The sequence below is a fragment of the Microcebus murinus genome, chromosome 9 (genome assembly GCF_040939455.1).
Source record: "Microcebus murinus isolate Inina chromosome 9, M.murinus_Inina_mat1.0, whole genome shotgun sequence".
NCBI lineage: Eukaryota > Metazoa > Chordata > Mammalia > Primates > Cheirogaleidae > Microcebus > Microcebus murinus.
In genome coordinates, this window is record NC_134112.1 from 90,395,854 (window position 1) to 90,422,436 (window position 26,583).

A 26,583-nucleotide genomic window follows, 5' to 3' on the forward strand; every position below is an offset into this window, starting at 1 on the left:
TCGCTCTTGCTCAGGCTGGTTTCGAACTCCTGACCTTGAGCAATCCGCCCACCTCGGCCTCCCAGAGTGCTAGGATTACAGGCATGAGCCACCTTGCCCAGCCAAAATAAGTAATTTTTCTACAACACAATCCCTAATTGCACTCAACTATTTCATCTAGTGCTCAAGTGACAAAATACTGACCAATTCCAACACAGGAGGAAAAATTGGCTATACTGTTTTTTTTGTTTTGTTTTATGTTTTTTGAGACAGAGTCTCATTCTGTTGCTTGGGCTAGAATGTCATGGCGTCAACCTAGCTCACAGCAACCTCACACTCCTAGGTTCAAGCAATCCTTCTGCCTCAGCCTCACAAGTAGCTGGGACTACAGGCAAGCGCCACCATGCCCGGCTAATTGTTTCTATATATTTTTAGTTGGCTAATTAATTTCTTTCTATTCTTAGTTGAGATGGGGTCTCGCTCTTGCTCAGGCTGGTTTTGAACTCCTGACCTTGAGCGATCCACCTGCCTTGGCCTCCCAGCGTACTAGGATTACAGGCATAAGCCACCGCACCTGGCTGGCTATACTGTTTTGAAAGCTGGTGAATTGGTTTCCAACGTGGCATCTTTCTAAGTCACTTCCAGAAGTAATATCAGAAGCTAGGGCAGCAATAAAAATTTTTAGAAAACCTCTATCAACAGAGACTGTTTCTGTCACAACAGGACTGAGGAGGTCATAAAACAGCACACAAAAAATCTGGAAAAGTAGCTGTCTTTCCTTTTACCGTTTGAGTTCTCTATAATTAAGGTTTTAACATTATTCAAATTGATGGAGAAAAGAGCTTCCCTTTTTCCTCTGAATTTATAGGAATAGCACAGTGAAGCAGAGCCACATGTCATACCTGTAACAGTCATCAGCAGTGCATTAATGGACTTATCGTCTGGAGAACCTGTCAAAGAAGACACAGACATGCACAGTGACTTGAAAAGCGGATCACATGTACCTCCACTGAACAGTACACAAAGATCTGAATCTCTGTGGCCTCACAAATCACTCTCAGAGACAACAAAGAGACACAACGCTTTCACTGCCTCTTCGAACTTTTATTTGTAATGTCTGTTTCTTGCTGGTGCTCAAGCTAATGAGACTTCTAAAAGCTCAAGAAAAACTCTACTCCCGTCACAGCAGCATCTTAAGGGATGTATACCAAACCTACTAATTACCATCTTTCCGCTTTTGAAACCTGTCCCCCTTTTATTGTTTTACTGGCTATAATGCTGTCCCCCTGGAGCCTCCCCTCAAACAAAGCATATACACTCCCAAGCAAGCTTTTAAACAAATCAACAAAGCAGTAGAGATGCCAGTTTCCTCCCGACACAAATAAAACGATGTGATGACAGTTTTCCCAGGCATTCACAGGACAACACAAAGGGAGCACATCATGCCTTGTAGCTATTCTCAAGGCTCTCCCCAGAGCAGATCACTGACTCCAGGCAAATGCCTATTCCTAAGAGATCAGGAGAAAACCATAATTATATAGGAATACTCACGACTATACCCGATGAGGGACCCAATTGCCAGAAGCAGACTTAAAGCTAAAACTGGAGCTCTCTTCTGCAATATGTCAGAGATGAAGCCTTGCAAAGTTCCACCTTCGAGCACAAAGCATATCATAATCAAAATCATTTCTAATTCAGCTCAGTGACCCCAGGCACGCTCCCCGTGTACCCTTTAGTCTCACTGGCATGATCATAACACTGGTCTATCCAAAGATGGCTGACTCTCCAAAAAGTTCCCTCCATAATTTCCTTTTAGGAAGATGAACTATTATATCGCTATGAAGGCCAATGGGAATAGGCTACCACAAATAGGAAAAATCATCAAAACCATCCACTCTCCCTTATGAAAACAAGCTGTGAAGCTATGCCTGACTTTTCCGCTTTTCAATTTTAAAAGATGCTTAAGAACCATGCTTCACAGACTATTAATAGCATCCACTAAAATTCACTAAAATTTTCTTTTTTTTTCCTTTTTCTTTTTTAATAAACTAATTTTTTCATTACTTTTTAATTTTCATTTTTTTCTCTTTTACAGTGACCCAAGCTGTGGTAAAAATTCACTAAAATTAAATGCAACAATTATGGTTTGGTAATAACTAATATGTCAGGATGCTCAAAAAGAGGCAATATAAATCCTGCAAGCAACACTGTCACATTTAGATAAGTACCATTGTGAGTTCTAGAGCTATGGGACATCTGATACATCTGCATCAGGCAGTGGCACCTAGGCAATTTTAACTTTAGAGGACAGAGAAGTATGGGCAGGTCTAAAATGGCAACCTCATCTGTGGCTCTGGATATAAGAATAAGGACAGCCAAACTGAAATACAATAATGATATATCACCTAAGGATATACTGTGTGCTTTCATGTGCTCAGAGCAGTTGAGTTATACCACAGTTCTAAATGTAAACATTATAGAAAGGATATTAAGGTTTTACCATAGACATATGAGTAATACCCACTAAAATATATTGTTTGTCTGTCTTATTTAAGTTTCTTACTTCCTTGTTCATATTTATGGCTACTGCAAAAAGTCACTCCTAAAATCTGTTGTTTACAATGAAGCAATTGCAAAAACATTCACAAAAATTAATTCCTACTGTTTTTCCTATCTCTAAGATCTGACAATCTATACACTAAGGTATGACAGTAGTCCCCCCTTATCCATGGGGGATACGATCCAAGACCCCCAGTGGATGCCTGAAACCTTGCATAATACCAAACACCCTATATATGTGTTTTTCCTACACGTACACACACAATATAGTTTAATTGATAAATTAAGATAGTAAGAGATTAACTTAGAGATTAACTTAGATAGTAAGAGATTAACTTAAGATAGTAAAAGATTAACAATAAACAAAATCAAAAATTATAACAATATACTACAATAAAAATTATGTAAATGGTTTCTCTCTATCCCTCTCTCTTCCCCTCTCAAAATCTTAGTGTACCGCACTGCAAGTAATGAAACTTTGGAAAGCAAAACAATGGATACGAGGGAACTACTGTATTTTTCCTCCCATCTTTGGCTGGGGGTGGTAGTGAAGGTAGGAGGTAGATAAAATGAACATATTCACATTCTAACTTGGATCTCTGTTAGAAGATTTAGCTAGGATATCAGTGAAACAGTATGAAAGAGTTGCACTTAAAGAGATTCCCATGTGCTTTCCAAGAGAAAAGAAGTGATCCATCAACAAAGGACTGAGAAAAAAGAGCTATATAAATCACAGCCCTGTCTTGGGTTGAGTCTTCCTTTCTATGGACTTCTATTTTTTTTTTTTTTTTAAGAGTTTGGCTGTGTACTAGGTAGGACAGTTTAGGAAAAATGGCTGTGAAATAATAAAACTTTAAATGAAGCCAGATTTTATAACCCAATACAAGATGACTAGTGAGTCTTTCTTATGGAAAAAGATTCATTACCGGCATACCTATGATTCCCCCAACGTCGTACCAAATGGACAGTTTGTCAGCTTCAGCCTCCTTCCATCTAAAGTTGTTACTCAGATAAAAGGGCAACCAGAAGAAGAAGGAGTAATTGACTAACTTCAAGCAGGCGTAGGCCAGTGAATACTATAAGAGAAACAGCCAACTATCATTAAGAGACAAATAGCACAGGATGACCACAATCTTTAATGTCATTAGAAAGCAAAACAAAATTAAAGAGCTTGAGATGAATGGTACCTAATTTTATAATTAATCATCTCTACAAATTCCCACGCGCCTGACTTCACCTAGTCTCCCCTGTTCCTCATCCCTGTTAGCTTCTAGACAGGCATGGACAGCAGGCCTTTGAAATAAAAAACACAGATGGATATTTCTTAATTGTCCCCAGTTTCTTCTCCTATCAGTTCTCTGGTAGAAGCAAACGAGTGTTTTGAACCTAGAAGGCAGGGCACATACCCATATTTCTTTATTCACACAAAAATAATTGGTATTCATGCCACCAACCAGCATTAACCATAGACAAATAAGTCCAGGAAACACCATGGCCTTTTTACTGCAAGCAGCCAAACTTGTTTGGTTATTCTACTTCCTGTAAAGTTAATAGTGTGAACAATGGAGAGCAAGGTGACTACAGTAGAGGTTCAAGGTCTAAGAAAAGCATCAACATTAAAACTACTTTTACATCAGAGTTTCCAAAAGCCCTATAGTGCCCCATGCAGTGGAAAAGAAGACAGTATCTCCGGTGAGTCAAAAATGACAGAGCATGGTCGTCACCATCCTTGTGGCTCTCCTTTGAAGAAAAAAAAGTTGCAGCTGCTTTAAGATGGTGGTGGGGCTGAGACTCCAGTATTCAACACGTTATTACCAGGAAATCCTGACATTTAGCATCAAAGGCAAAAGGAGGAGGAACAGAGGGGCTGACTTCAAAGGGTGTCTGGCTAGTATATTCTTTTCCCTGGAGCTGCCAGTTATTCCCCACGTATCACTTGTTTTAAAACAGCTTCCCTGGCAGGCAACAGCCGCCCCCTAGAGAGCCAAATCCCAATCAGGAGTGCATTTTGTCCAGACAGCCTACTACAAAGACAAAAGAATTAAGTTAACTAGATTTCCTTTATATCCCTGCCCCTGTCGGAGAACAATAGCTTGTGAAGCACAAAGGAACAGCAAAAGATTTCCATATTTAGTTGCAACAATTTTAAGTTCTGTCTCAAAAATTAAACTATTTCTAGCAGAATATTTTAATAACTAGTTAAAAATAATCATTAGCATAAGAACAAGCCTAAAGGAACCTGCATTTCCCTTTTATTATATATCATCTTTGGGTTAAAGAATTGTGGAAAATTACACTCACATTTTAACTCATACTTCAATTCATACATCTATTTGAAATGTTAGTTCTTAGCTTGGAGGCACAGGCAGAAGGGAATGGGTAAGTATGACATAAGATGGCTTGTAGCTTTGAACCTACCTGAGGGATTACATTCATAAAGCACCATTAAAAAGGGAAATAACAAAAACAGGTGCTTGTTCACAACACAGTAAACCAACGTTACAGACCCCAGGGACGACAGGCATAATTTCTATTCCACAGGAAGGGGAACTGAGACACAAGGATGGGTTGAGTGACTTACCCCAGGTCTCACAGAAAGTTAGTGGGTAAGCTGGAAACATAACCTAGGCCTCTTAGCTTCCACTCCAGTGCTAGAGCGCCCGAAACATCAAGACAGAAAAACTGCAGCAGAAGGGATTCAGTTTAGACATAAGAAAGTTTTCCTGACTGCAAAGGTTGTGGAAACACTGGAATGCATTACCAAGAAACACCGTGGAGTGCTCTGTTCTAGACCTTTTAAAAAAGGGCAAATAATTTTTTTCCCCCTGGAATGATTAGAATGTATGCAAATAATGCAAACTTAATGAACCATTCAAAAGCCTTCTTGGTCCATATGTAATTCTATAATACTTTAACAGGCCTCACAATATGTATTTAAGAACATCAATTTTGCCTTTTTAGTCACATACTAGATTAGGGTCATCAAACCAGGGCTCAGGGGCCAAATCTGGCCACGCCCATCTGTCACATACAGTCTTATGGCTTCATTTGCTCTACAAGGTCGAGTAGTTGTGGCAGAGATTATACAGTTCTCTTTAAGCTGAAAATTATTTACTCTGGCTCTTCATGGAAAAGGTAAGCTGACCCCTGAGTTAGATATCAGATAAGCTGGGGGGCACTACACAATATTCCTTTGAGTATATATTCCTAAAATAAAGTATCAAAGAGAATCTAAATACTTAAAGAAGCTTTATCACAGGCAAAGTGAATATCAAGGGCTATAATATCTCACTGGCTATGTTAAGGAGATTTGAACAGTCCTTACCGGTATGACTCCAGGAAGGCAACAAGCCTGAGAAAAGCTTATAGCCTTGACTTGGGTAATAGTACTGTCTTCTTGGATTGAATAATTAGGCTCATAGTCATCTTCATTTTCAGTACCATTAATTAATGGCCTGTGTGAGTCTTCTTCAAGATTTTCTTCTGCCTCAATACCTGAGAGACCTAAAACAACAATTACAGCTACCTTTTAAAGAGTGCCTATGTGCCTGGCATTGTGCTGAGGGCTTTGCATCTATCACTACTTATGGTGTCGATATTATTTCCATTTTACAAAAGAAGCAACAAAGGTTCAGAGACCAAGGTCAACTAAGGTCAATTAAGTTCACATAGCCTATTTAAAAATACTCAAAAGATACAAGAATTGTACATCTCCAGCCAGGCGCAGTGGCTCATGCCTGTAATCCTAGCACTCTGGGAAGCCGAGGTAGGAGGATGGCTTGAGGTCAGGAGTTCGAAACCAGCCTGAGCAAGAGAGAGATCCCGTCTCTACTAAATGTAGAAAAAAATTAATTGGCCAACTAAAAATATGTAGAAAAAATTAGACAGGCATGGTGGCACATGCCTGTAGTCCCAGCTACTCAGGAGGCTAAGGCAGGAGGATCGCTTGAGCCCAGGAGTTTGAGGTTGCTGTGAGCTAGGCTGACGCCATGGCACTCTAGCCCGGGCAACAGAGTGAGATTCTGTCTCAAAAAAAAAAAAAAAAAAGAATTGTACGTCTCTTTGCTTCTGTGGTTTTGCTTGGACATATTCTGCATTTAACCATAGGTAAATATCAAACTGAATCATTTTTATGAATGAAAAAAAAAACTCTGTCTCAAGAAGTGAAACCAGAAATACATCCATGCTAATTCCTAGCCTGAGTGACAATTACAAAATTTGCAAATGCTAAGTTTTTCCTGTTATCTATAAAAGGAGGGCACCACTCCCTCCAACATGTGCAGCTGTGCCAGGAGTTGGCTTCAATGTAGATAGGACACAAAGAGCAATACCATTCTCCTTTAAATTCACTAAAAGGAGCACAGTTTTCCTAGTAAAAAAGACATTTGATTTCCTGGCCTCAGATTTCCCTTTGGCCATTCAGTAAGAGATTCTGAATAGAAAAGACAGCTTCTCCTCACCAATTTCTTCTGGTGACACCAGGAGTCCAAAGAAGATAATGATCCCACCAGCAAACTGCACAGACGCTGTCACCAGAAAGGCATACTGGAAGAGAGGGCGGAAAGGCGGTTCTTACACATCTGGAGATAGTCATCACTGGCACAGTCATTAATGGTGCAAATGGTGCATGTGTGGGAGGTGAAGGGTAGGGCGGGAAGGACAGGGAGAATGGGAAGGAAATGAGCACTGAGTGCTTACACTGAGCCAGGAACTATGCAAAGTGTTCTACTCGTGTTTTCTCATTTAATTTTTCCCAGTGACTCTAGGAGGCTTAGAGAGGATAATTAAGGTCCCCTGGATACTAAGTGGCACTATTACAACTGTGAAACTAAGAATATCTCCAAAACTCTAGTTCTTTGCATCACACAGCCTCCCACAAAAGACACAGCATCTGTCCTCAAAGATATTATAACTAATAACTTTGAAATGAAATTCAAAGACTTCTCATCGAAATGAAAATGAAAGTTTCAATATCTTTGAGGGGATTAAACAATATACAAAACAGGCTAGGTACATTGGCTCTGCCTGTAATCCTAGTACTCTGGGAGGCAGAGGCAAGAGGATTGCTTGAGCTCAGGAGTCTGAGATCAGCCAGGGCATAAACCCCTGTCTCTACTAAAAATAAAAAAAACTAGCCGGGCCTGGTAGTGAGTACCTGTAGTCCCAACTACTCAGGAGGCTGAGGCAGGAGAATTTTTTGAGCCCAGGAGTTTGAGGTTGCAGTGAGCTATGCTGCTATGGCACTCCAGCCTGGGTGACACAGTGAGACTTTGTCTCAAAAATAAATAAATAATGTACTGCTGGCTTCTAAAAAAAGAAAAAAAATAGAAAAATAAAATAAAATAAAATAAAATAAAATAAAATAAAATAAAATAAAATAAAATAAAATAAAATAAAATAAAATAAAATAAAATAAATAGGCTGGGCACAGTGGCTCACGCCTATAATCCTAGCACTCTGGGAGGCTGAGGTGTGAGGATTGCTCAAGGTCAGGAGTTCAAAACCAGCCTGAGGAAGAGCAAGACCCCATCTCTACTAAAAATAGAAAGAAATTAATTGGCCAACTAAAAATATATAGAAAAAATTAGCCAGGCATGGTGGCGCATGCCTGTAGTCCCAGCTACTCAGGAGGCTGAGGCAGAAGGATCAGTTGAGCCCAGGAGTTTGAGGTTGCTGTGAGCTGGGCTGATGCCATGGGACTCACTGTAGCCCAGGCAACAGAGTGAGACTCTATCTCAAAAAAAAAAAAAAAAAAAAAGACTTCTTATTGACCATACATAAACCAAAATTTCAGGCGAACTGTTTAAAAATGTATCTACTGGCCAGGCGTGGTGGATCACGCCTGTAATTCTAGCATTCAGGGAGGCCAAGGAGGGCGGATCGTTTGAGACCAGCCTGAGCAAGAGCAAAACCCCATCTCTACTAAAAATAGAAAGAAATTAGCTAAACAACTAAAAATGTACAGAGAAAAATATTAGCCAGGCATGGTGGCACATGCCTATAGTCCCAGCTACTCAGGAGGCTGAGGCAGGAGGATCGCTTGAGTCCAGGAGTTGGAGGCTGCTGTGAGCTGGGCTGACGCCACGGCACTCTAGCCCCGGCAACAGAGTGAGACTCTGTCTCAAAATAAATAAAAATGTATATACTTTTAAAAAGAGCAACATATTTTTAATTATTTAGGTTTTCGACTAGGCAATACACTCACATGATTCAAGCAACATTAAGTACGAGGATATATACAGTGAAAACTTGCCCTCCGATCCCTCAATTCTCCCAATGTTCCCAATGTAACCAGTGTTGTTATTTAATTTTGACTGTCCAGAGATTGTTTTGGGAATATACAAGCTAATATAAATGCATGCTCTTTCATTCTTACTTTTTAAACAAATGGCATCATTCAACACCCGGTTTTGCACCCTTGCTTTATTCACTTAACATGTCTCTGAGACCATTCCAGTGCACCAATCTCTATCAGTAGTACATAGAGCACTTCCTGATTCTACTTCATAGCTGCACTGCACTCCCTTGAACAGGTGTATCGCAGTTTATTTCCCTACTGGTTAACATTTGTTTTCCATCTCTATTACAAGCAACGCTAAAATAAAGCACCTTGTATAATAAATACATCATTTGTCCATTTTCAGTCTATGTGATTAATTCCTGCTCAGTTATAATTTTGATAGACACTGCCATACTGAACCCCTCAAGGGGTCACTTAGTCTCCCAAATGCAATGCCAGTTTCTTCAAGTCCCTATAAACATAACACGTTATCAAACTTTTAGACTTTTACAAGTCTAGTAAGTACACAGTGTAGTCATGGTATAGTTTCACTTTTTTTAATAGTTTAGCTTTAATTTGCATTTCTCCTCCAACTAAGCTCCATAAGGAAGAGATTTTTGTCTCTTTTGGTCAGTTCTACATTCTCCTATTCCTGGGGGAACACAGAGGGACTTAAAATATTTATTGGATGAATGAATAAGCAATGAGTTGATATCTTTTCACATGTGTATTAGCCATTTCTATTTCCTTTCCATGAATTATACATTCAAATTTTTTACCCTTCTTTCTGATATTGGACTTTTTCTTATCAATTTGTGGGTGCTCTTCATATATTAGGGATATTAGCCCTTTAACTGTACACATGAGTTGCAAATTCTTCTTTTCAATTGGTTATATGTCTTTAGACTCTCTTATGGTGTTTTTGTCACGAATAATTTTTTTATGTGTTTGAATGTATCAGAAGTTTGTCCTCCTTTAATACAAGCCTTGCCTACCCAGACACAGCTTTAGGTAGCTTTAAATGGCCACAATCTATAAAAAGCAATACATACGTATGTATACACACACACACAAATAAAAAGCCAGAAAAAGTACCTACCTCATAACCATACTGCAGGACAGAAGAAGCTAGGCAAGCTCCCAAAATATTGCCCACTGAAGCACAGGCACTCCAGAGACCAAAAACAACTCCTCGTCTAAGATGCAGAACAAAGGAAGACAGAAGACAGTAAAGTCAGAAGGGATTCTGTATACAGTTCAAAACACAAAATGGACATTTCTTTAAAATAGACAATAATGACAAAACATCAGGTCTCCTCTAAATCTAAGATTTTTCTTATATTAAAGTTCAATTTGGAGCTCACAGGAAGACACTGCTAAGAGAACTTAAAAAGACAAGCCACAAATTGAAAGGAAATATTTGCATATCACTTATCTGACAAAAGACTTGTATCTGGAATACAAGGAACTCTCAAAACTAAATCACAGTACCTTTATTTGTAATAGTCCCCAAACTGAAAACAACCCAAATGTTCAACAGGTGAACAGATAAACAAATTATGGTACAATGGACCACTCAGCTATAAAAAGGAATGAATGGCGGCTCACGCCTGTAATCCTAGCACTCTGGGAGGCCGAGGCGGGCAGATTGCTCGAAGTCAGAAGTTCGAAACCAGCCTGAGCAAAAGCGAGACCGCCTCTCTACTATAAATAGAAAGAAATTAATTGGCCAACTAATTTATAGAGAAAAAATAAGCCAGGCATGGTGGCGCATGCCTGTAGTCCCAGCTACTAGGGAGGCTGAGGCAACAGGATTGCTTGAGCCCAGGAGTTTGGGGTTGCTGTGAGCTAGGCTGACGCCATGGCACTCACTCTAGCCTGGGCAACAAAGCGAGACTCTGTCTCAATAAATAAATAAATAAATAGGAATGACCTACCAATACATAGAATTTGAATGAATTTCTAATTATGAATAAAAGAAGACACACAAAAAAAGTACCTACTATATGATTCCAGTTATAAAAAATTTTAGAGAATTTAAATTAATCTAAAGTAGGAAAAAAAACAGATTAGTGTTTACAGGCAGCAGGAGGCAACTGGCAGAAGAGGAGGGCAGGAGGAATTACCAAAGGACATGAAGAAATTCTTGGGGGTGATAGATATGCTCACTATCCTAATTATGATAATGGTTTTATAGGTATACAGGCCAAAACTCAAAGTACACATTTTAAACACGTGCAGCTTATTGTGTATCTCAATAAAGCCATTTAAAAGAAAAAGAATGGAATGTGCAGGGCAGAGTCCGATGGAAGGGAAACTATTATAATAATCCTGGAGAGAAATTATTAGCTCTGAATACAGACAATACTAATAGGGGTGGTGAAAGAAAAAGGATTTAAGAAAGGTAATTTAAGGTAATTTTTTTAAGTTCAAATTTGGATTTTATTCTATTTGACATATGTAACAATGAACTGTGTTATTTTACATTTTTTACCTCTTTAAATATTTTTCTAACCACACTGAGACAGAAGGAATTTTAGACATGAATATGGAAACAACACTGTACAGTAAAAAGGAAAGTCTGTTTTAAAGTTCGAGGAGCCCTTGTGAAACTGTAATTGCATACAAGTCACATGAGACTCGGAGTTCTCATCTGTAAGAAGTTGTGTTCTTCAAAGGATAGGGTGCAATAATATAGATGAAAAGGCTTGATGCTATACAAATGAAAGGATTATTATTGCCTAGTTTAAATTTGTTTTAGAAAACCACAACCCTGGCCAGGTGCGGTGGCTCACGCCTGTAATCCTAGCGCTCTGGGAGGCTGAGGAGGGAGGATCACAACAAACAAACAAACACACACACACACACACACACACACACAATCCTGACAACCAAGAGCAGCAACATGATGCATCCAAGGTAACACCTATTTAGGAGCAATGTCCTCAGGAGGACACTTAATTTCTCTGGACCCCAACTCTTCCCATCTGGAAAACAAATGAACTGAACTAGATAGTGTCCAAGTTCCTTTCCAGTTCCAAAATGCCCCAATTACTATGAAATCTTAAAGCCTATCAAGAGGGTCATGGAGGAAACACTCAGAAGGTCAGGATCTGAACAACACTGACTGACCAAAGACCTGATTTTAGAAAAAACTGGCTTGTATCAACTGTGATTTTAAGCTGCCTTTATTGCTACAGTTCACACGAAGCCACGGTGTCTAAAGCAGTGCACTTTGATTTCACTCACTAGTGTCATTTGTTTAAAAACAAACTTTCAAAATTTAACTGTAATGGCTTTCTTTTTTCTTTGTCACTGAGCCACAGAAATAATGAAGCAGACTGCTCAGTCATTGCTATCAAAGACCCAGTGTCATCCAATCTATAAAAGCTCAGAATCCTCTAAAAGGATACATGTTAAAACTAGTAATTATATTTGAGTAACAGGATTTCAGTTGGTTTAACCTTTATCTCTCTTTGTTCATTTATATTTTCTGGCTTGTTTAAAATAAACAAGTATCCTTTGTATATTTTTTTAAAATCATGAATGGAAAAAAATTACCTTAAAAATCTTAATGAAGCCGGGCGTGGTGGCTCACGCCTGTAATCCTAGCTCTCTGGGAGGCCGAGGCGGGCGGATTGCTCGAGGTCAGGAGTTCAAAACCAGCCTGAGCAAGAGTGAGACCCCGTCTCTACTATAAATAGAAAGAAATTAATTGGCCAACTGATATGTATATAAAAAATTAGCCAGGCATGGTGGCGCATGCCTGTAGTCCCAGCTACTCGGGAGGCTGAGGCAGGAGGATCGCTGAGCCCCGGAGATTGAGGTTGCTGTGAGCCAGGCTGACGCCACGGCACTCACTCTAGCCTGGGCAACAAAGTGAGACTCTGTCTCAAAAAAAAAAAAAACAAAAAAAAAAAAAAAAAAAAAAAAATCTTAATGAAAAACAGCATATGAGCAGACAGTATCATCTACTCCAAATAAAAACTAAAGTATCATAGGGGAATGCCTTTTTTTTTTTTTTTTTTTTTTGAGACAGAGTCTCGCTTTCTTGCCCAGGCTAGAGTGCCGTGGCGTCAGCCTCGCTCACAGCAACCTCAGACTCCTGGGCTCAAGCAATCCTCCTGCCTCAGCCTCCCGAGTAGCTGGGACTACAGGCACGAGCCACCATGCCCGGCTGATTTTATATTATATATATTAGTTGGCCAATTAATTTCTTTCTATTTTTATGGTAGAGACGGGGTCTCGCTCAGGCTGGTTTTGAACTCCTGACCTTGAGCAATCCGCCCGCCTCGGCCTCCCAGAGTGCTAGGATTACAGGCGTGAGCCACCGCGCCCGGCCGGGAATGCCTTTTACAATGCAATTGTTAACCACTTCGGTACCACGCTCACTGGCCACAAAACCTTGCCCATAGCCTGCACTCATAGTCCGCACGTAGAAGTTTGTGCCGTGCATTGACGATGAATCTGTTTTCCTCTTGTGTGATGAGGAAAGCTTTAAAGCACTGAAAGCCTGTTTTACTTTACAGGCAGCTTTACTTGTAATGTAAATCAGAATAGGTAACATATACATATATGCTTTTATTACATTATTTTTAAATGTTCACAATTTTATTTTGATAAATGAAAAGTCAGAAGAGTCATATCACAGCTGTCGGCTAAAGTCAACGCTCGGTTCATCTGTGGCTATCGACTATAGTCGACGCTCGTACCAAAGTGGTTAAGCAGTGACACTCAAGTTAGAGTGAAATTGAAATCACTAGCACACTGAAATGTAATCAGAGCATTCTTATTAAGCGGTGCTTATACTAACCACAGACATTTTATAGATGAACTTTCACAATGTTACAGATCATTAATGAGCAAGCTAACCCCCAGATGAAACTGTGAAGCTGGAATACTCAGTGGAGTCAGCCAGAGCATGCACTGAACACCAAGGTGGGTGGATCATGTCTGGTGCACACCTTGGTCCTCACATAAAAGAGTAAACATTCAAAAAGAAGACAGAAACATCAATGAGATAAATATGCATCTGATATGACATATTTATCTAGGAAAAATAATAAAAACCCAATTAATAACATTCCTGAAAACAGAGTATCGCAAACAATGATAAACAACAAAATCTCTGGTTATTTCAACTTATTTTCCACCCTATAAATTAAGTATGACTCTTCTTCCTGAGTGGCTAGGACACTTTAGTAGGTACCTATCTTTACCCCACAGCCTCCACACACAAAGTCAAATATAAAAAGTCTCTAACAGGCCGGGCGCTGTGGCTCACGCCTGTAATCCTAGCTCTTGGGAGGCCGAGGCGGGCGGATTGCTCAAGGTCAGGAGTTCGAAACCAGCCTGAGCAAGAGCGAGACCCCGTCTCTACTATAAATAGAAAGAAATTAATTGGCCAACTGATATATATAAAAAAAAAAATTAGCCGGGCATGGTGGCACATGCCTGTAGTCCCAGCTACCCGGGAGGCTGAGGCAGAAGGATCACTGGAGCCCAGGAGTTTGAGGTTGCTGTGAGCTAGGCTGACGCCACGGCACTCACTCTAGCCTGGGCAACAAAGCGAGACTCTGTCTCAAAAAAAAAAAAAAAAAAAAAAAAAAAAGTCTCTAACAACTACTTGAAGCTTTAGAGTAAAAAATATTCAATTTGACTAAGCCCCAAAGTTTGGCATTCTTCATCTGAATCTTATTACAGCCCTTGTCATATGACCTTAGGGAAGTCACATGGATAACTTTTGGCCTCAATTTCCTTATCCTTAATGTAAGAAGGTTAAATTAGATTACCAAATCTCAAAAAAGAGAAGGGGCCGGGCGCTGTGGCTCACGCCTGTAATCCTAGCTCTTGGGAGGCCGAGGCGGGCGGATTGCTCAAGGTCAGGAGTTCAAAACCAGCCTGAGCAAGAGCGAGACCCCGTCTCTACTATAAATAGAAAGAAATTAATTGGCCAACTGATATATATAGAAAAAAAAAATTAGCCGGGCATGGTGGCGCATGCCTGTAGTCCCAGCTACTCGGGAGGCTGAGGCAGAAGGATCACTCGAGCCCAGGAGTTTGAGGTTGCTGTGAGCTAGGCTGACGCCACAGCACTCACTCTAGCCTGGACAACAAAGCGAGACTCTGTCTCAAAAAAAAAAAAAAAAAGAGAAGGGAAGGGCTAGGCATGGTGGCTCACACCTATAATCTTAGCACTTGGAGAGGCTGAGGCAGTGGATTGCTTGAGGTCAGGTGATCGAGAGTAGCCTAAGCAATATAGAGACTGTCTCTACAAAAAATAGAAAAATAAGCCAAGCATGGCAGCACATGCCTGTAGTCCCAGAACCTCGGGAGGGAGGCTGAGGCAGGAGGATAACCTGAGCCCAGGAATCTGAGGTTGCAGTGAGCTATGACGACACCCCTGAACCCTAGCCCAGGCAACAGAGTGAAACCCGTCAATATGAGAACAATATGAAACAATCAATATGAGAAGGGAAGGCAAACCCAAGGGAAGACACATGATGAATGGTACATGAGATTTTTATGTTCTCTAAAAAGACCATGAGTTAAAAAAAAAAAAAAAAAATAGAGACCTACGGCCTTAGCCCACACTCAGAATCTGAATATGGCAGTCAGGGTGTTAGAAATGTGTCCCTAAGGTCCATACCATTTCCAACACACACTGAGTTGAAACTTTGTCTCCCTCTGAACTATTATGACTTTCTCAAATAGAAGAAATATGTGGGCAGTGTCTAGGGCATCAAGTTAATTGACTTTGACAAGTCTGAATAATCCAAGTCTGTTAAACCACTTAACCAGAGAAATCAAAGAGGAAGGAAGTGGCATACCCAGCTTTCCCAAACCAGTTGCCCATAACAGCAACCACACAGGGCCAACCAGTAGACTGTAGCAGGCCATTCACAATCCACAGGCAGCAGTACAGCCATTTGTTGTAGAAATGCAGCCATTCTGTGACAGTGCCAAAGACAAATACCTTAGAGAAGGAAGAAATAAAAAGGGACATGTGACATTCACATAGATACTTTTAGTAGACTCAACTGCCCACCACACTTAAGTTTCTGAGCAAAAAGACTATATGAAGAATACATTCAAACAGCAAGTGCTTCAGAGACATGTGGCCGACTCTTACAATGCTTCTGCTCAGAGCCGGCGATGAGGAGGCAACCAGCAAATCATGACTAACCCGAGAGGCGAAGATGTCAAACAACATAAAAGTCATTAAGTTATCAGCCCTCCAGTTTGTATCTCTAATGCTAAAAAGTTAATTCCTCATTTTTTACCTCATTTTGTATCTCTTTCCACCTCCTTGCTCTCAGACTGCATGTGTGGAGGGGTGGCACTCTCCAGAGGGCTGCAGTGAGGCCCAAAGGAGCCCATGTGGGAAACCCCTCTAGACAGCACCAGCCGCTGCCCTGGGTGAAGGTACCGGGTAAGTGCTAGTCACTGTCAGGACTGTAGCTAAGTTGATTAGGGTAATGCAATCTAACTTGTGATCTGCTCAATCATTTAGTAGCTTTCATCAAGTGGCTGCTTTTCTCCAGGCATTTTGCTTAAGTGGACATTTTATTTGCAGTCAAAGTCTATTTCAGGAATACTCCACATGATTAAAAAATAGTATGTATGATACTATCTGGTTCCAGTTATAAGACATTCTAAAATAAGTAAAACTGTAAGAACAGAAAAACGGTCAGTGGTTGCCAGAGGCAGGGAAAGGGGGGGTAGTTACATGACCATACTCACTTAGTTGAAATTCAGTTCAGAACTATATACTGAAGAGGGTGAGTTTATATACATACTTCAATTTTTTAAAGTATATATATAAAAGAAGTATATGTACAGGTTTAAAAATAATATGTATATATGTGTGTGGGCAAGCAGCTTATAAATAAAAAAAGTGTTCCAATCTCTAAAATTTCAAGGAAAAAAGGTTTTTCCTGCACTCAAATGGCAGACACTGAAAAACAATAATAAAGCAGGGTCTTACTAAACTCCATAGTTTTATTCAATCAACAAAAATTCCTTACTAGAAGCCAGTAAATAAAGATGAAGGAGATAAGGACCTTGTCCTACATAGCACTTACTACGCCAGGCATTATTCCAAATGCCTCACACATACAAACTCATGTAAATCCTCACTACAACCCTAGGAGAAGGTAACATGCATATCTTCTTTTGCAAATGAAGAAGGTGAAGCATGGAGAAATCATAAGCAAGGAAACTGCAGAAGAGGAACAGAAACCCAGGCTGTCCTGGTCTAGGGAATCTGTGATCTTAACCATCATGCTACCCACTCCTGGGGAAAGCAGGACTGAAACAGAAATAACCAGGCTAAGCAGTAATTTCAAGTGCCTGCAAAGATACACAGGCATAGGAGCTCAGAACAGGGAATAACTGATTACTTCTAGAAGTGAGGTCGGTAAGGTCAGGCATTCTAAAAGAGGTGTCACTTGGCCAATGACTTGAAGGAGATAGTAAAGTGGTCTACGGAGAGCTGAAAAGGCCATTTAAGGCAGGAAGAACAGCAGGAACAAAAGCACTGAGGTAGAAGGGAGCAGAATGTTAGGGGCACAGAAAGTAGTCTGGTTTGGCCAAAACAAAGGAGAGAAGCTGAGTGACAAATATGATTGTAAAGGCAGACTGGGACCAGGTTCCAGAGAGCACTGAATGCCATGCTACTTATTCAGCCTATTTATTAGACTGCTAGTGCCTGACAGTCAAGGAAGGGACCTAATGAGAATCATACTTTAAAAAGACCTAAGTGAAAAGGCAAACAAAGGATTAGAACACTAAGAATTTTACTATTCTATCCTACATAGAGAAGTAGGGGGATTACTTGCACTCTAAAATACCTGACCAAAATAAAAAAGTAATTATAAGACCTTTCCAACTTACCACTAATGCAGAAGAGCACATGCCAAAAGACAGAACCCATCGTAAATTCAGCCGATCCCCAATGATGCCACTGATGAAAAGGCCCTAAAAAGGAAGCATTTTATTTTTACAGCTCAAAATAATAACACAGTCTGAAAAAAGTAACATGCATTACAAAGCAAATGAGGCAAACAAACACTGAGATTTAAAATTCAATTTTATTCACATGCCTAAACTAGCTGTCTATATGAGTTTCACAAATGTTTCATGAAATGGCAATGGGCTTCTGCACACTTGTACTGCAAACACACCACAATTCAGAGCAAACTTTGGTTTTACTTGATTTCCTAAATGGAAAAAAAAAATGACTCTAATAAAACAAAAACACACGAATATATTTCATTTTCTAGAACAGACTGATTCCTAAACATCAGTAACAAACTTTCCCAAAGGGATTCCTCTTAGCCATTTGCATTCTGAGTTAAGCTGTTACCACATGTCCTGCATTTTCAGTTCCGACCTTGTAAGAAGTGGAACAGAAGCTTCTAGGGCACACTTGCTGCCTATTTAATCTGACCCTTGGGTTTGATGATATCCCCAGGCAGGAAGAGTAGGGAGGCAGAGACAATAATTAGTTGGAGACAGGTACACACGTTCTGCCTCCTGCTCTCCCTCCCACTGAGTAGCAGGAATTAAAATGCTAAGATCATGGCATGAAGAGAGACTGAAGACCTTAAAGGCAACACAGTTTAGTTTTCTTCCATAAATACATAAAGTGAATTAAATGTCTTGACTCAAAAGCTGAAATTCAGATAGGACCAGGTTTTTCTAATAAATTGTCTATCTCTATATCAGAGAAAATCTATGTGATGTCATCATAAATGTTTCTGCCTTGTTATCATCTCACTCAGGGTTAAAGCCAGAGCCCTGACAAAGGCACCAAATCCCTACCAATCTGAGCCCATTGCCTCTAGGACTCCCTCCCAACAACTCTGTTCCAGCCACACTGATCTACCTCAGCTCTCCACTCCAAACACCCTTCCATCAGGCTGTCCTCTCCAGCCTTCTACTTAAAATGACGAGCCACCCTCCCCCAGGCCTATTTAGTCCCCCGTCTCTGCTCTATTTTTATCCATAGCACCTATCACCTTCAAAAATATAATGTATTTATTTTTAGCATTTTGTAAACATAAGCTTTATAAAGGTAGAGATTTTTTGGCCGGGCGCAGTGGCTCACGCCTGTAATCCTAGCACTCTGGGAGGCCGAGGTAGGCGGATTGGTTGAGGTCAGGAGTTCAAAACCAACCTGAGCAACAGCGAGGCCCCATCTCCACTATAAATAGAAAGAAATTAATTGACCAACTAATATATAGAGAAAAAATTAGCCAGGCATGGTGGTGCATGCCTGTAGTTTCAGCTACTTGGGAGGCTGAGGCAGGAGGATTGCTTGAGCCCAGGAGTTTGAGGTTACTCTGAGCTAAGCTGACACCACGGCACTCACTCTAGCCTGGGCAACAAAGTGAGACTCTGTCTCAAAAAAGAAAACAAAAAAACCCCCTAGATTTAAAAAATAAATAAATAAATAAAGGTAGAGATTTTTTGTGTTGTTCAAGATAAATTCCCATTGACACCTGCTAGATGCTCAAATGAATGAATGGAAAGGACAAGAAATATACACTTCAGAAACACCAAAACTCCTCCTCAGTCAGCAAATTCAAAATCCCTGACAAACTTCATAAGGTTTACATTTTTCCTCAACTTAAAACCCTAGAATTATAAAACTTACCACAGCATAGGAGAAGAGGAAAATAGTATCCAGGGTTCCAAGGAAAAGGGTGGCTTCCTCTGCACTGGGAAACAAATGGTTGCTGCTCCAGATCTACAGAAATGCAACAAGAACAAGTCGGTCCCTGTTGGTATCTGTCAGTGCTTTGTTTCTCAAATCCCCTTCACAAACACTTTGAAAAGAATAGTAATGGTAAAAACCAACTTTTTTTTTTTTTTTTTTTTTAGATAGAGTCTAACTCTGTCGTGAGGGCTAGAGTGCAGTGGCATCATCATTGCTCACTGCAACATCCAACTCAGGGGCTCAAGCAAGCCTCCTGTTTTGGCCTCCCAAAGCACTAGGATTTATAGGTATAAGCTACCAGACTGGGCCTAAAAACCAACTTTTACTTCAAATGCATTTAGAAAGTTCTTAACTAGTGTACTTATTTTTTGCTTTTATTATTTTTTTCAGACAAAAATTCTTTTATTGAGCTTTATTATAATCATGCTAGTTAAATAAATAAATAGAAAAGACACATTACAGTGTAAAGCAGGAAAAAACCCACAACTATTAAGCCAATTGCTTTTATGTCTAGTTAACTGTTTGAACTTTGATACTCCAGTTATAGACTGATGTTCTATGTAATTAATTGTCCATTAACTAATAAGTGAATTTTTTAAGGAAAACTGAACACTTCCAAAAGGTACAATTTGGCTGGGCATGGTGGCTTGCGCCTGTAATCCTAGCACTCTGGGAGGCCGAGGCGGGCGGATTGCTCCAGGTCAGGAGTTCGAAACCAGCCTGAGCAAGACCCCATCTCTACTAAAAATAGAAAGAATTTAATTGACCAACTAAAAATATATATACAAAAAATTAGCCGGGCATGGTGGCACACGCCTGTAATCCCAGCTACTTGGGAGGCTGAGGCAGGAGGATTGCTTGAGCCCAGGAGTTTGAGGTTGCTGTGAGCTAGGCTGACACCACGGCACTCACTCTAGCCTGGGCAACAAAGCGAGACTCTGTCTCAAAAAAAACAAAACAAAAAAACAAAAGGTACAATTTAAGTAACTACTGGTAAAATTACTGCTATGTTTTATTCTCTTTTATGCTTAGCTTTGAACATTTAACAATTTAAAAAGAATAACTTTTCATGTTAAAGATATTGTTCAAATTTAGTAAAATATTCTCAGTGTAAGCTAAATTTTAACTTACTAAACAAAAATGTTACATCTTGCTGTTTATATTTGATTGTTTTAAATTTTAAACACAACTATAAATACCAAAGGTCCTATAAAATGACAGGATTGGAATAACTCAAGTTCTGTCTCTGGTCTTTATAATCATGGTACGATCTTTGTTTCTTCTGAATCTACCATTTAAATGCAGAAGAATGTAGTACCACAGGGTTGGAGAAGCGAACTGCATCCTAAGAAAGTGATAGAAATAAGAATTTCATATTCAGCAGCCTCAGAGTATAACAAAGCAATGAGGACTACCCTTAGTGTATGTATGTCTGTGGCTAAGTCTGCATGTATGGGGGCCAGCTCTAACTAGAAGTTGTCCCAGTGAACTTCTGTGTGGAAAACAGTTTATTTAAGAATAAATAATAAAAACCTGATAATTTGAAGCTTGCATGTGTATTATTTAAACTCATGGCCAGACTCAGTGGCTCATGCCCATAATCCCAGCACTTTGGAAGGCAGAGATGGGAGGATTGCTTGAGCCCAGGAGTTCAAGGTTACAATGAGCTCTGATGGTCCACTGCACTCTATCCGAAATTCACTCTAGGTGACAAAGCAGGACTGTGTCTCTAAAAAAAGAAAATAACTCAGCAGTAACTATAGTAATTATTTAGAACTTACACCAACAGAAGATTTTTTTCAGGATGGAGCATTTTATTACTGACATTGTTTAGAACTGCTGGTACATGGTGGTGATACAAAGCAAGATTGATTTGTCAGTGTTATTATGCTTTATACATTCTCTACAGACCAAGTATTCCTTTATTGCCTGCACCTGGGGTGGACAGCTCCCACCACCCCACCTTTAGTATGTCACTAATTATGTTTATTGTTTATTCTTGTCTGTACTCTTGCTCTCTGCGTGGCTATCCCACGTTAGCTCCATTAAGGCAGGGACCTTTGTTTTGTTCAATGATGTATCACATCTAGAATAATGCTGGGCATGTAGAAGGTACTCAATAAATATTTGTTGAATGAATGAATGAAGCTCAAGGTCAGAGGTTTTCCTTCTATGTTTTTTTCTTTCCCAAATTACTTATACAAGGAATCAGTACATAGGTATTCTCTTATTAACTCATTGGCTTAAATGCTTGCTATATGGTCTCCTCTGAACCCTTGGATTTCCATACGAATTTTAAAATTAGCTTGTTAATTTCAATTAAAATTTTAGAATTTTGATTGGGACTGGATAGTCAACTTGGGGAGAACATCTGTACTAGTTTCTATTGCTGCTGCTATAGCAAACTAACAGACTTAGTGGCTTAAAACCACACAAATTAATTAACTTATAGTCTAGAGGTCAGATGTGTGAAATGAGTTTTATGGGGCTAAAATCAACATTTCAGTAGGGCTACATTCCTTGTGGAGACTCAATAATTCATTTCTTGCCTTGTCTAACATGTAGAGGCTGCCTGCATTCCTTAGCCACCTGCCTTCCATATTCAATGCCAGCAGTCACTTTTCCTTCTCTCTTTCTGCACCCCTCTTTCCCTTATAAGGACCCTCGTAATTATAATGGAATCCCCTGGATAATCCAGGATAACTTCCCCATCTCAAGATCTTTAACTAAATCACATGTGCAGAGCCCTTTCCCCATGTAAACATATTCATAGGTTCCAGGTATTAGAGCACAGAAATCTTTAGGGTACCATTATTTTGCATACCACAGCATCTTGATAATATTAAATCCTCCCATCCATGAACTAGGTATATCTCTCCATATGTTTATGTGTTCTTTCTCTCAATTTTCAATGTGTTCATCTTTCATATCATTTATCACATTTATCCCTAAGTATTTCATATTTTTTATGCTACTGTAAATTTTGAAGCTTTTAAAATTTTAAGTTTTAGGCCAGGTGCGGTGGCTCACGCCTATAATCCTAGAGCTATGGGAGGCCGAGGCGGGCGGATTGCTTGAGGTCAGGAGTTCAAAACCAGCCTGAGCAAGAGAGAAACTCCGACTCTACTAAAAATAGAAAGAAATTAATTGGCCAACTAATATATATATAGAAAAATTAGCCGGGCATGGTGGCGCATGCCTGTAGTCCCAGCTACTCGGGAGGCTAAGGCAGCAGGATTGCTTGAGCCCAGAAGATTGAGGTTGCTGTGAGCTAGGCTGATGCCACAGCACTCACTTTAGCCTGGGCAACAAAGCAAGACTCTGTATCAAAAATAAATAAATAAATAAATAAAATGTCAAGTTCTAGTTCTTTACTACTATATATAAATACAATTGGTTTTCATTTATCTTTCTAAAATTCACATATTAGTTCTAATAAAATCAATTGGATTTCCTACATAGATGATCATGTTGTCTGTGAGTAGAGATGGTCTTACTTCTTCCTTTCCAATCTGGATGCTTTTTACTTCTTTTTTCTGTCTCTGATTACAGTGCTTAGAACCTCTAGTAACGATATTGAATAGAAATAGACATTTTGTCTTGAAAGTAGACATTGAGAGTAGACATTTTGTCTTGTTTCTTTTTTTTTGTAAAATTTTTTTCAGCATATTATGGGGGTACAAATGTTAAGGTTACATATATTGCCAATGTCCCCCTCCATCCTCAAGTAAGAGCTTCAAGTGTGACCATCCCCAAAACGTTGCACATCTCACTCATTGTGTTTTTATATACCCAGCCCCTCCTCCCCTCTCCCACCCACCCGACACTTGATAAATGTTTTCCTATATGTCCACTTAGGTACTGATCCATTAATAATAATTTGCTGGTGAGTACATGTTGTGCTTGTTTTTCCACTCTTGAGATACCTCACTTAGTAGAATGGGTTCCAGCTCTATCCAGGAAAACACAAGTAGTGCTATATTACCATTGTTTCTTAAAGCTGAACAGTACTCCATGGTGTATACATATACCACATTTTATTAATCCACTTATGAATTGATGGGCACTCGGGTTGTTTCCACATCTTTGCAATTGTGAATTGTGCTGCTATAAACATTCGAGTGCAGGTATCTTTTTCATAAAGTCACTTTTGATCTTTTGGGTAGATGCCCAGTAGTGGAATTGCTGCATCAAATGGTAGATCTACTTGTATCACTTTAAGGTATCTCCATATTGCTTTCCACAGAGGTTGAACTAGTTTGCAGTCCCACCAGCAGTGTAGGAGTGTTCCTATCTCTCCACATCCACGCCAACATTTATTGTTTGGGGACTTTTTGATAAAGGCCATTCTCACTGGAGTTAAGTGATATCTCATTGTGGTTTTGATTTGCATTTCCCTGATGATTAGAGATGTTGAGCATTTTTTCATATGTTTGTTGGCCATTATTCTGTCTTCTTTTGAGAAGTTTCTGTTCATGTCCTTTGCCCATTTTTTGATAGGGTTGTTTGATTTTTTCTTGCTGATTTTCCTGAATTCTAAATAGATTCTAGTTATCAGCCCTTTATCAAATGTGTAGCTTGCAAAATTTTTCCTCCATTCTGTAGGTTATCTGTTTGCTCTCTTGACAGTTTCTTTGCTTGTGCGGAAGCTTTCTAATTTGATCAGGTCCCATTTATTTTTGTTGCTGCTGTGATTGCCTTTGGGGTCGTCTTCATAAATTCTTTGCCTAGACCAATGTCTAGAAGAGTATTTCCAACATTTTCCTCTAGAATTCTAATAGTTTCACAACTAATGTTCAAGTCTGTTACCCAGCATGAGTTGATTTTTGTGAGAGGTGAAAGGTGTGGGTCCTGTTTCAGTCTTCTACATGTGGCTACCCAGTTTTCCCAGCACCATTTATTGAATAAGGATTCCTCTCCCCAGCGTATGTTTTTGTCTGCTTTGTCAAAGGTTAGTTGGCTATGTGAGGATGGTTTTATATCTGGGTTCTCTGTTCTGTTCCACTGGTCAATGTCCCTGTTCTTGTGCCAATAAAAAGCTGTTTTAATTACTATAGCCTTGTAGAATAGTTGGAAGTCTGGTAAATTGATACCTATTTTGTTTCTATTGCCTAGGATTGACTTTGCTATACAGAGTCTCTCTGGTTCCATACCAAGTGTAAAACTATTATTTCTATATCTGTAAAAAATGATGATGGTATTTTGATAGGGATTGCATTGACTCTGTAGGTCACTTTGGGTAGTATAGACATTTTAACAATGTTGATTCTGCCAACCCATGAGCATGGTATATTCTTCCACCTGTTTACATCCTCTCCTATTTCTTTCCTCAGTGTTTCATAGTTCTCCCTGTAGAGGTCTTTTACCTCCTTAAATATATTCCTAGGTACTTTATTTTCTTTGTTGCTATTTTGAAGGGAATTGAGTCTGTAATTAGGTTCTTACTTGTACTGTTGTTGGCATATATGAATGCCTCTGATTTCTGTGTATTGATTTTGTATTCTGAGACTTTACCAAATTCATTTATCAGTTCAAGGAGTCTCTTGGTTGAATCCTTGGGGTTTTCTAGGTATAATATCATGTCATCAGCAAAGAGTGAGAGTTTGATCTCATCTGCTCCCATGTGGATGCCCTTAATTCCGCTCTCTTGTCTGAATGCTGTAGCAAGGACTTCCAGCACTATGTTGAGTAGAAGTGGAGATAGTGGGCAACCTTGTCTTGTTCCAGTTCTAAGTGGGAATGCTTTCAATTTTTCCCCATTCAATATGATACTGGCTGTGGGTTTGTCATATATGGCTTGAATCATTTTTAGGTAAGCCTGTCTATGCCTATTTTCTTGCGCGTTCTATCATAAAAGGGTGTTGAATATTGTCAAATGCTTTCTCTGCGTCTAATGAGAGGATCATATGGTCTTTGTTTTTGCTTCTGTTTATATGGTGAATTACATTTATGGATTTGTGTATGTTGAACCATCCCTGCATCCCTGGGATGAAGCCCACCGGTTGTGATGGATTATTTTCTTGGCAAGCAACTACATTCGATTGGCTAGAATTTTGTTGAGAATTTTAGCATCTATAATTCATAAGGGATATTGGTCTGTAGTTTTCTTTTTTTGTTGCATCCTTTTCTGGTTTTGTTATCAGGGTTATGTTCACTTCATAAAATGTGTTGCAGAAGATTCTGTCCTTTTCGATGTTGTGGAATAATTTCTGCAGGATAGGCACCAGTTCTTCCTTGTAGGTGTGGGTAAAATTCAGGTGTGAAACCATCTGGTCCAGGAGTTTTCTTTGTAGGAAGGTTTTTTATTGGTGTTTCAATTTCAGTACTAGATATTGGTCTGTTCAGGAATTCTATTTCTTCCTGGTTGAGCCTAGGGAGGCTGTGTGTTTCTAAGAAATTGTCCATTTCCTCCACATTTTCCAGTTTGTGTGCATAGAGGTTTTTGTAGTAGTCATAAATTATATCTTATATCTCTGAGTCATCGGTTGTAATTTCTCCATTATTCTTCCTGATGGAGCTTATTAGAGATATTTCTCTTCTGCTTTTCATTAGTCTAGTCAAAGGTGTGTCAATTTTATTTTTCAAAGAACCAATTTTTTGTTTTATTAATCTTCTGTGTGGTTTCCCTGTTGTCAATTTCATTTAGTTCTGATTTGATCTTAATGATTTCACTTATTCTACTGGATTTGGGGTTGGTCTGTTCTTCTTTCTTCAGCTCTTTCAGACAATTCATTAGGTTGTCTGTGATCTTTCAGACTTTTGGATATAGGCATTTATGGAAATAAACTTTTCTCTCAGGACTGCTATAGCTGTGTCCCACAGGTTTTGGTAACTTGTGTCTCCTTTGTCATTTAGTTTAAAGAATCTTTTGATTTCCATCTTGATTTCCTCATTTATGAAGTGATCATTCAGCAGAAGGTTGTTTAGTTTCCATGATTTTATGTAGAAATGAGAACTCCTGTTAGGATTGATATCTACATTTATTCCACTGTGGTCTGAAAAGATACATAGTATAATTTCTGTTTTTTAAAATTGTTTGAAA

At 39.4% G+C, this 26,583-nt stretch overlaps 1 protein-coding gene across 3 annotated transcripts in view; it reads right to left on the reverse strand.

Annotated features, from left to right (window-relative positions):
- The window catches only part of SLC37A3 (solute carrier family 37 member 3), a 60,525-nt gene that overhangs the window by 10,069 nt on the left and 23,873 nt on the right, over positions 1–26,583 (reverse strand). The window contains exons 4-12 of one of the 3 annotated variants that reach the window (XM_012768000.3): positions 19,479–19,571; positions 17,714–17,797; positions 15,649–15,794; positions 9,918–10,014; positions 6,999–7,083; positions 5,864–6,042; positions 3,473–3,614; positions 1,531–1,632; positions 882–929 (exon numbers count right to left, since the gene is read on the reverse strand). In XM_012768000.3, coding sequence (XP_012623454.1) covers positions 882–929; positions 1,531–1,632; positions 3,473–3,614; positions 5,864–6,042; positions 6,999–7,083; positions 9,918–10,014; positions 15,649–15,794; positions 17,714–17,797; positions 19,479–19,571 — 976 coding nt within the window. Of the gene's footprint in view, positions 1–881; positions 930–1,530; positions 1,633–3,472; positions 5,221–5,863; positions 6,043–6,998; positions 7,084–9,917; positions 10,015–15,648; positions 15,795–17,713; positions 17,798–19,478; positions 19,572–26,583 lie in introns of those variants that run through there. The other 2 variants (XM_076006658.1, XM_076006657.1) reach the window with 2 other exon arrangements.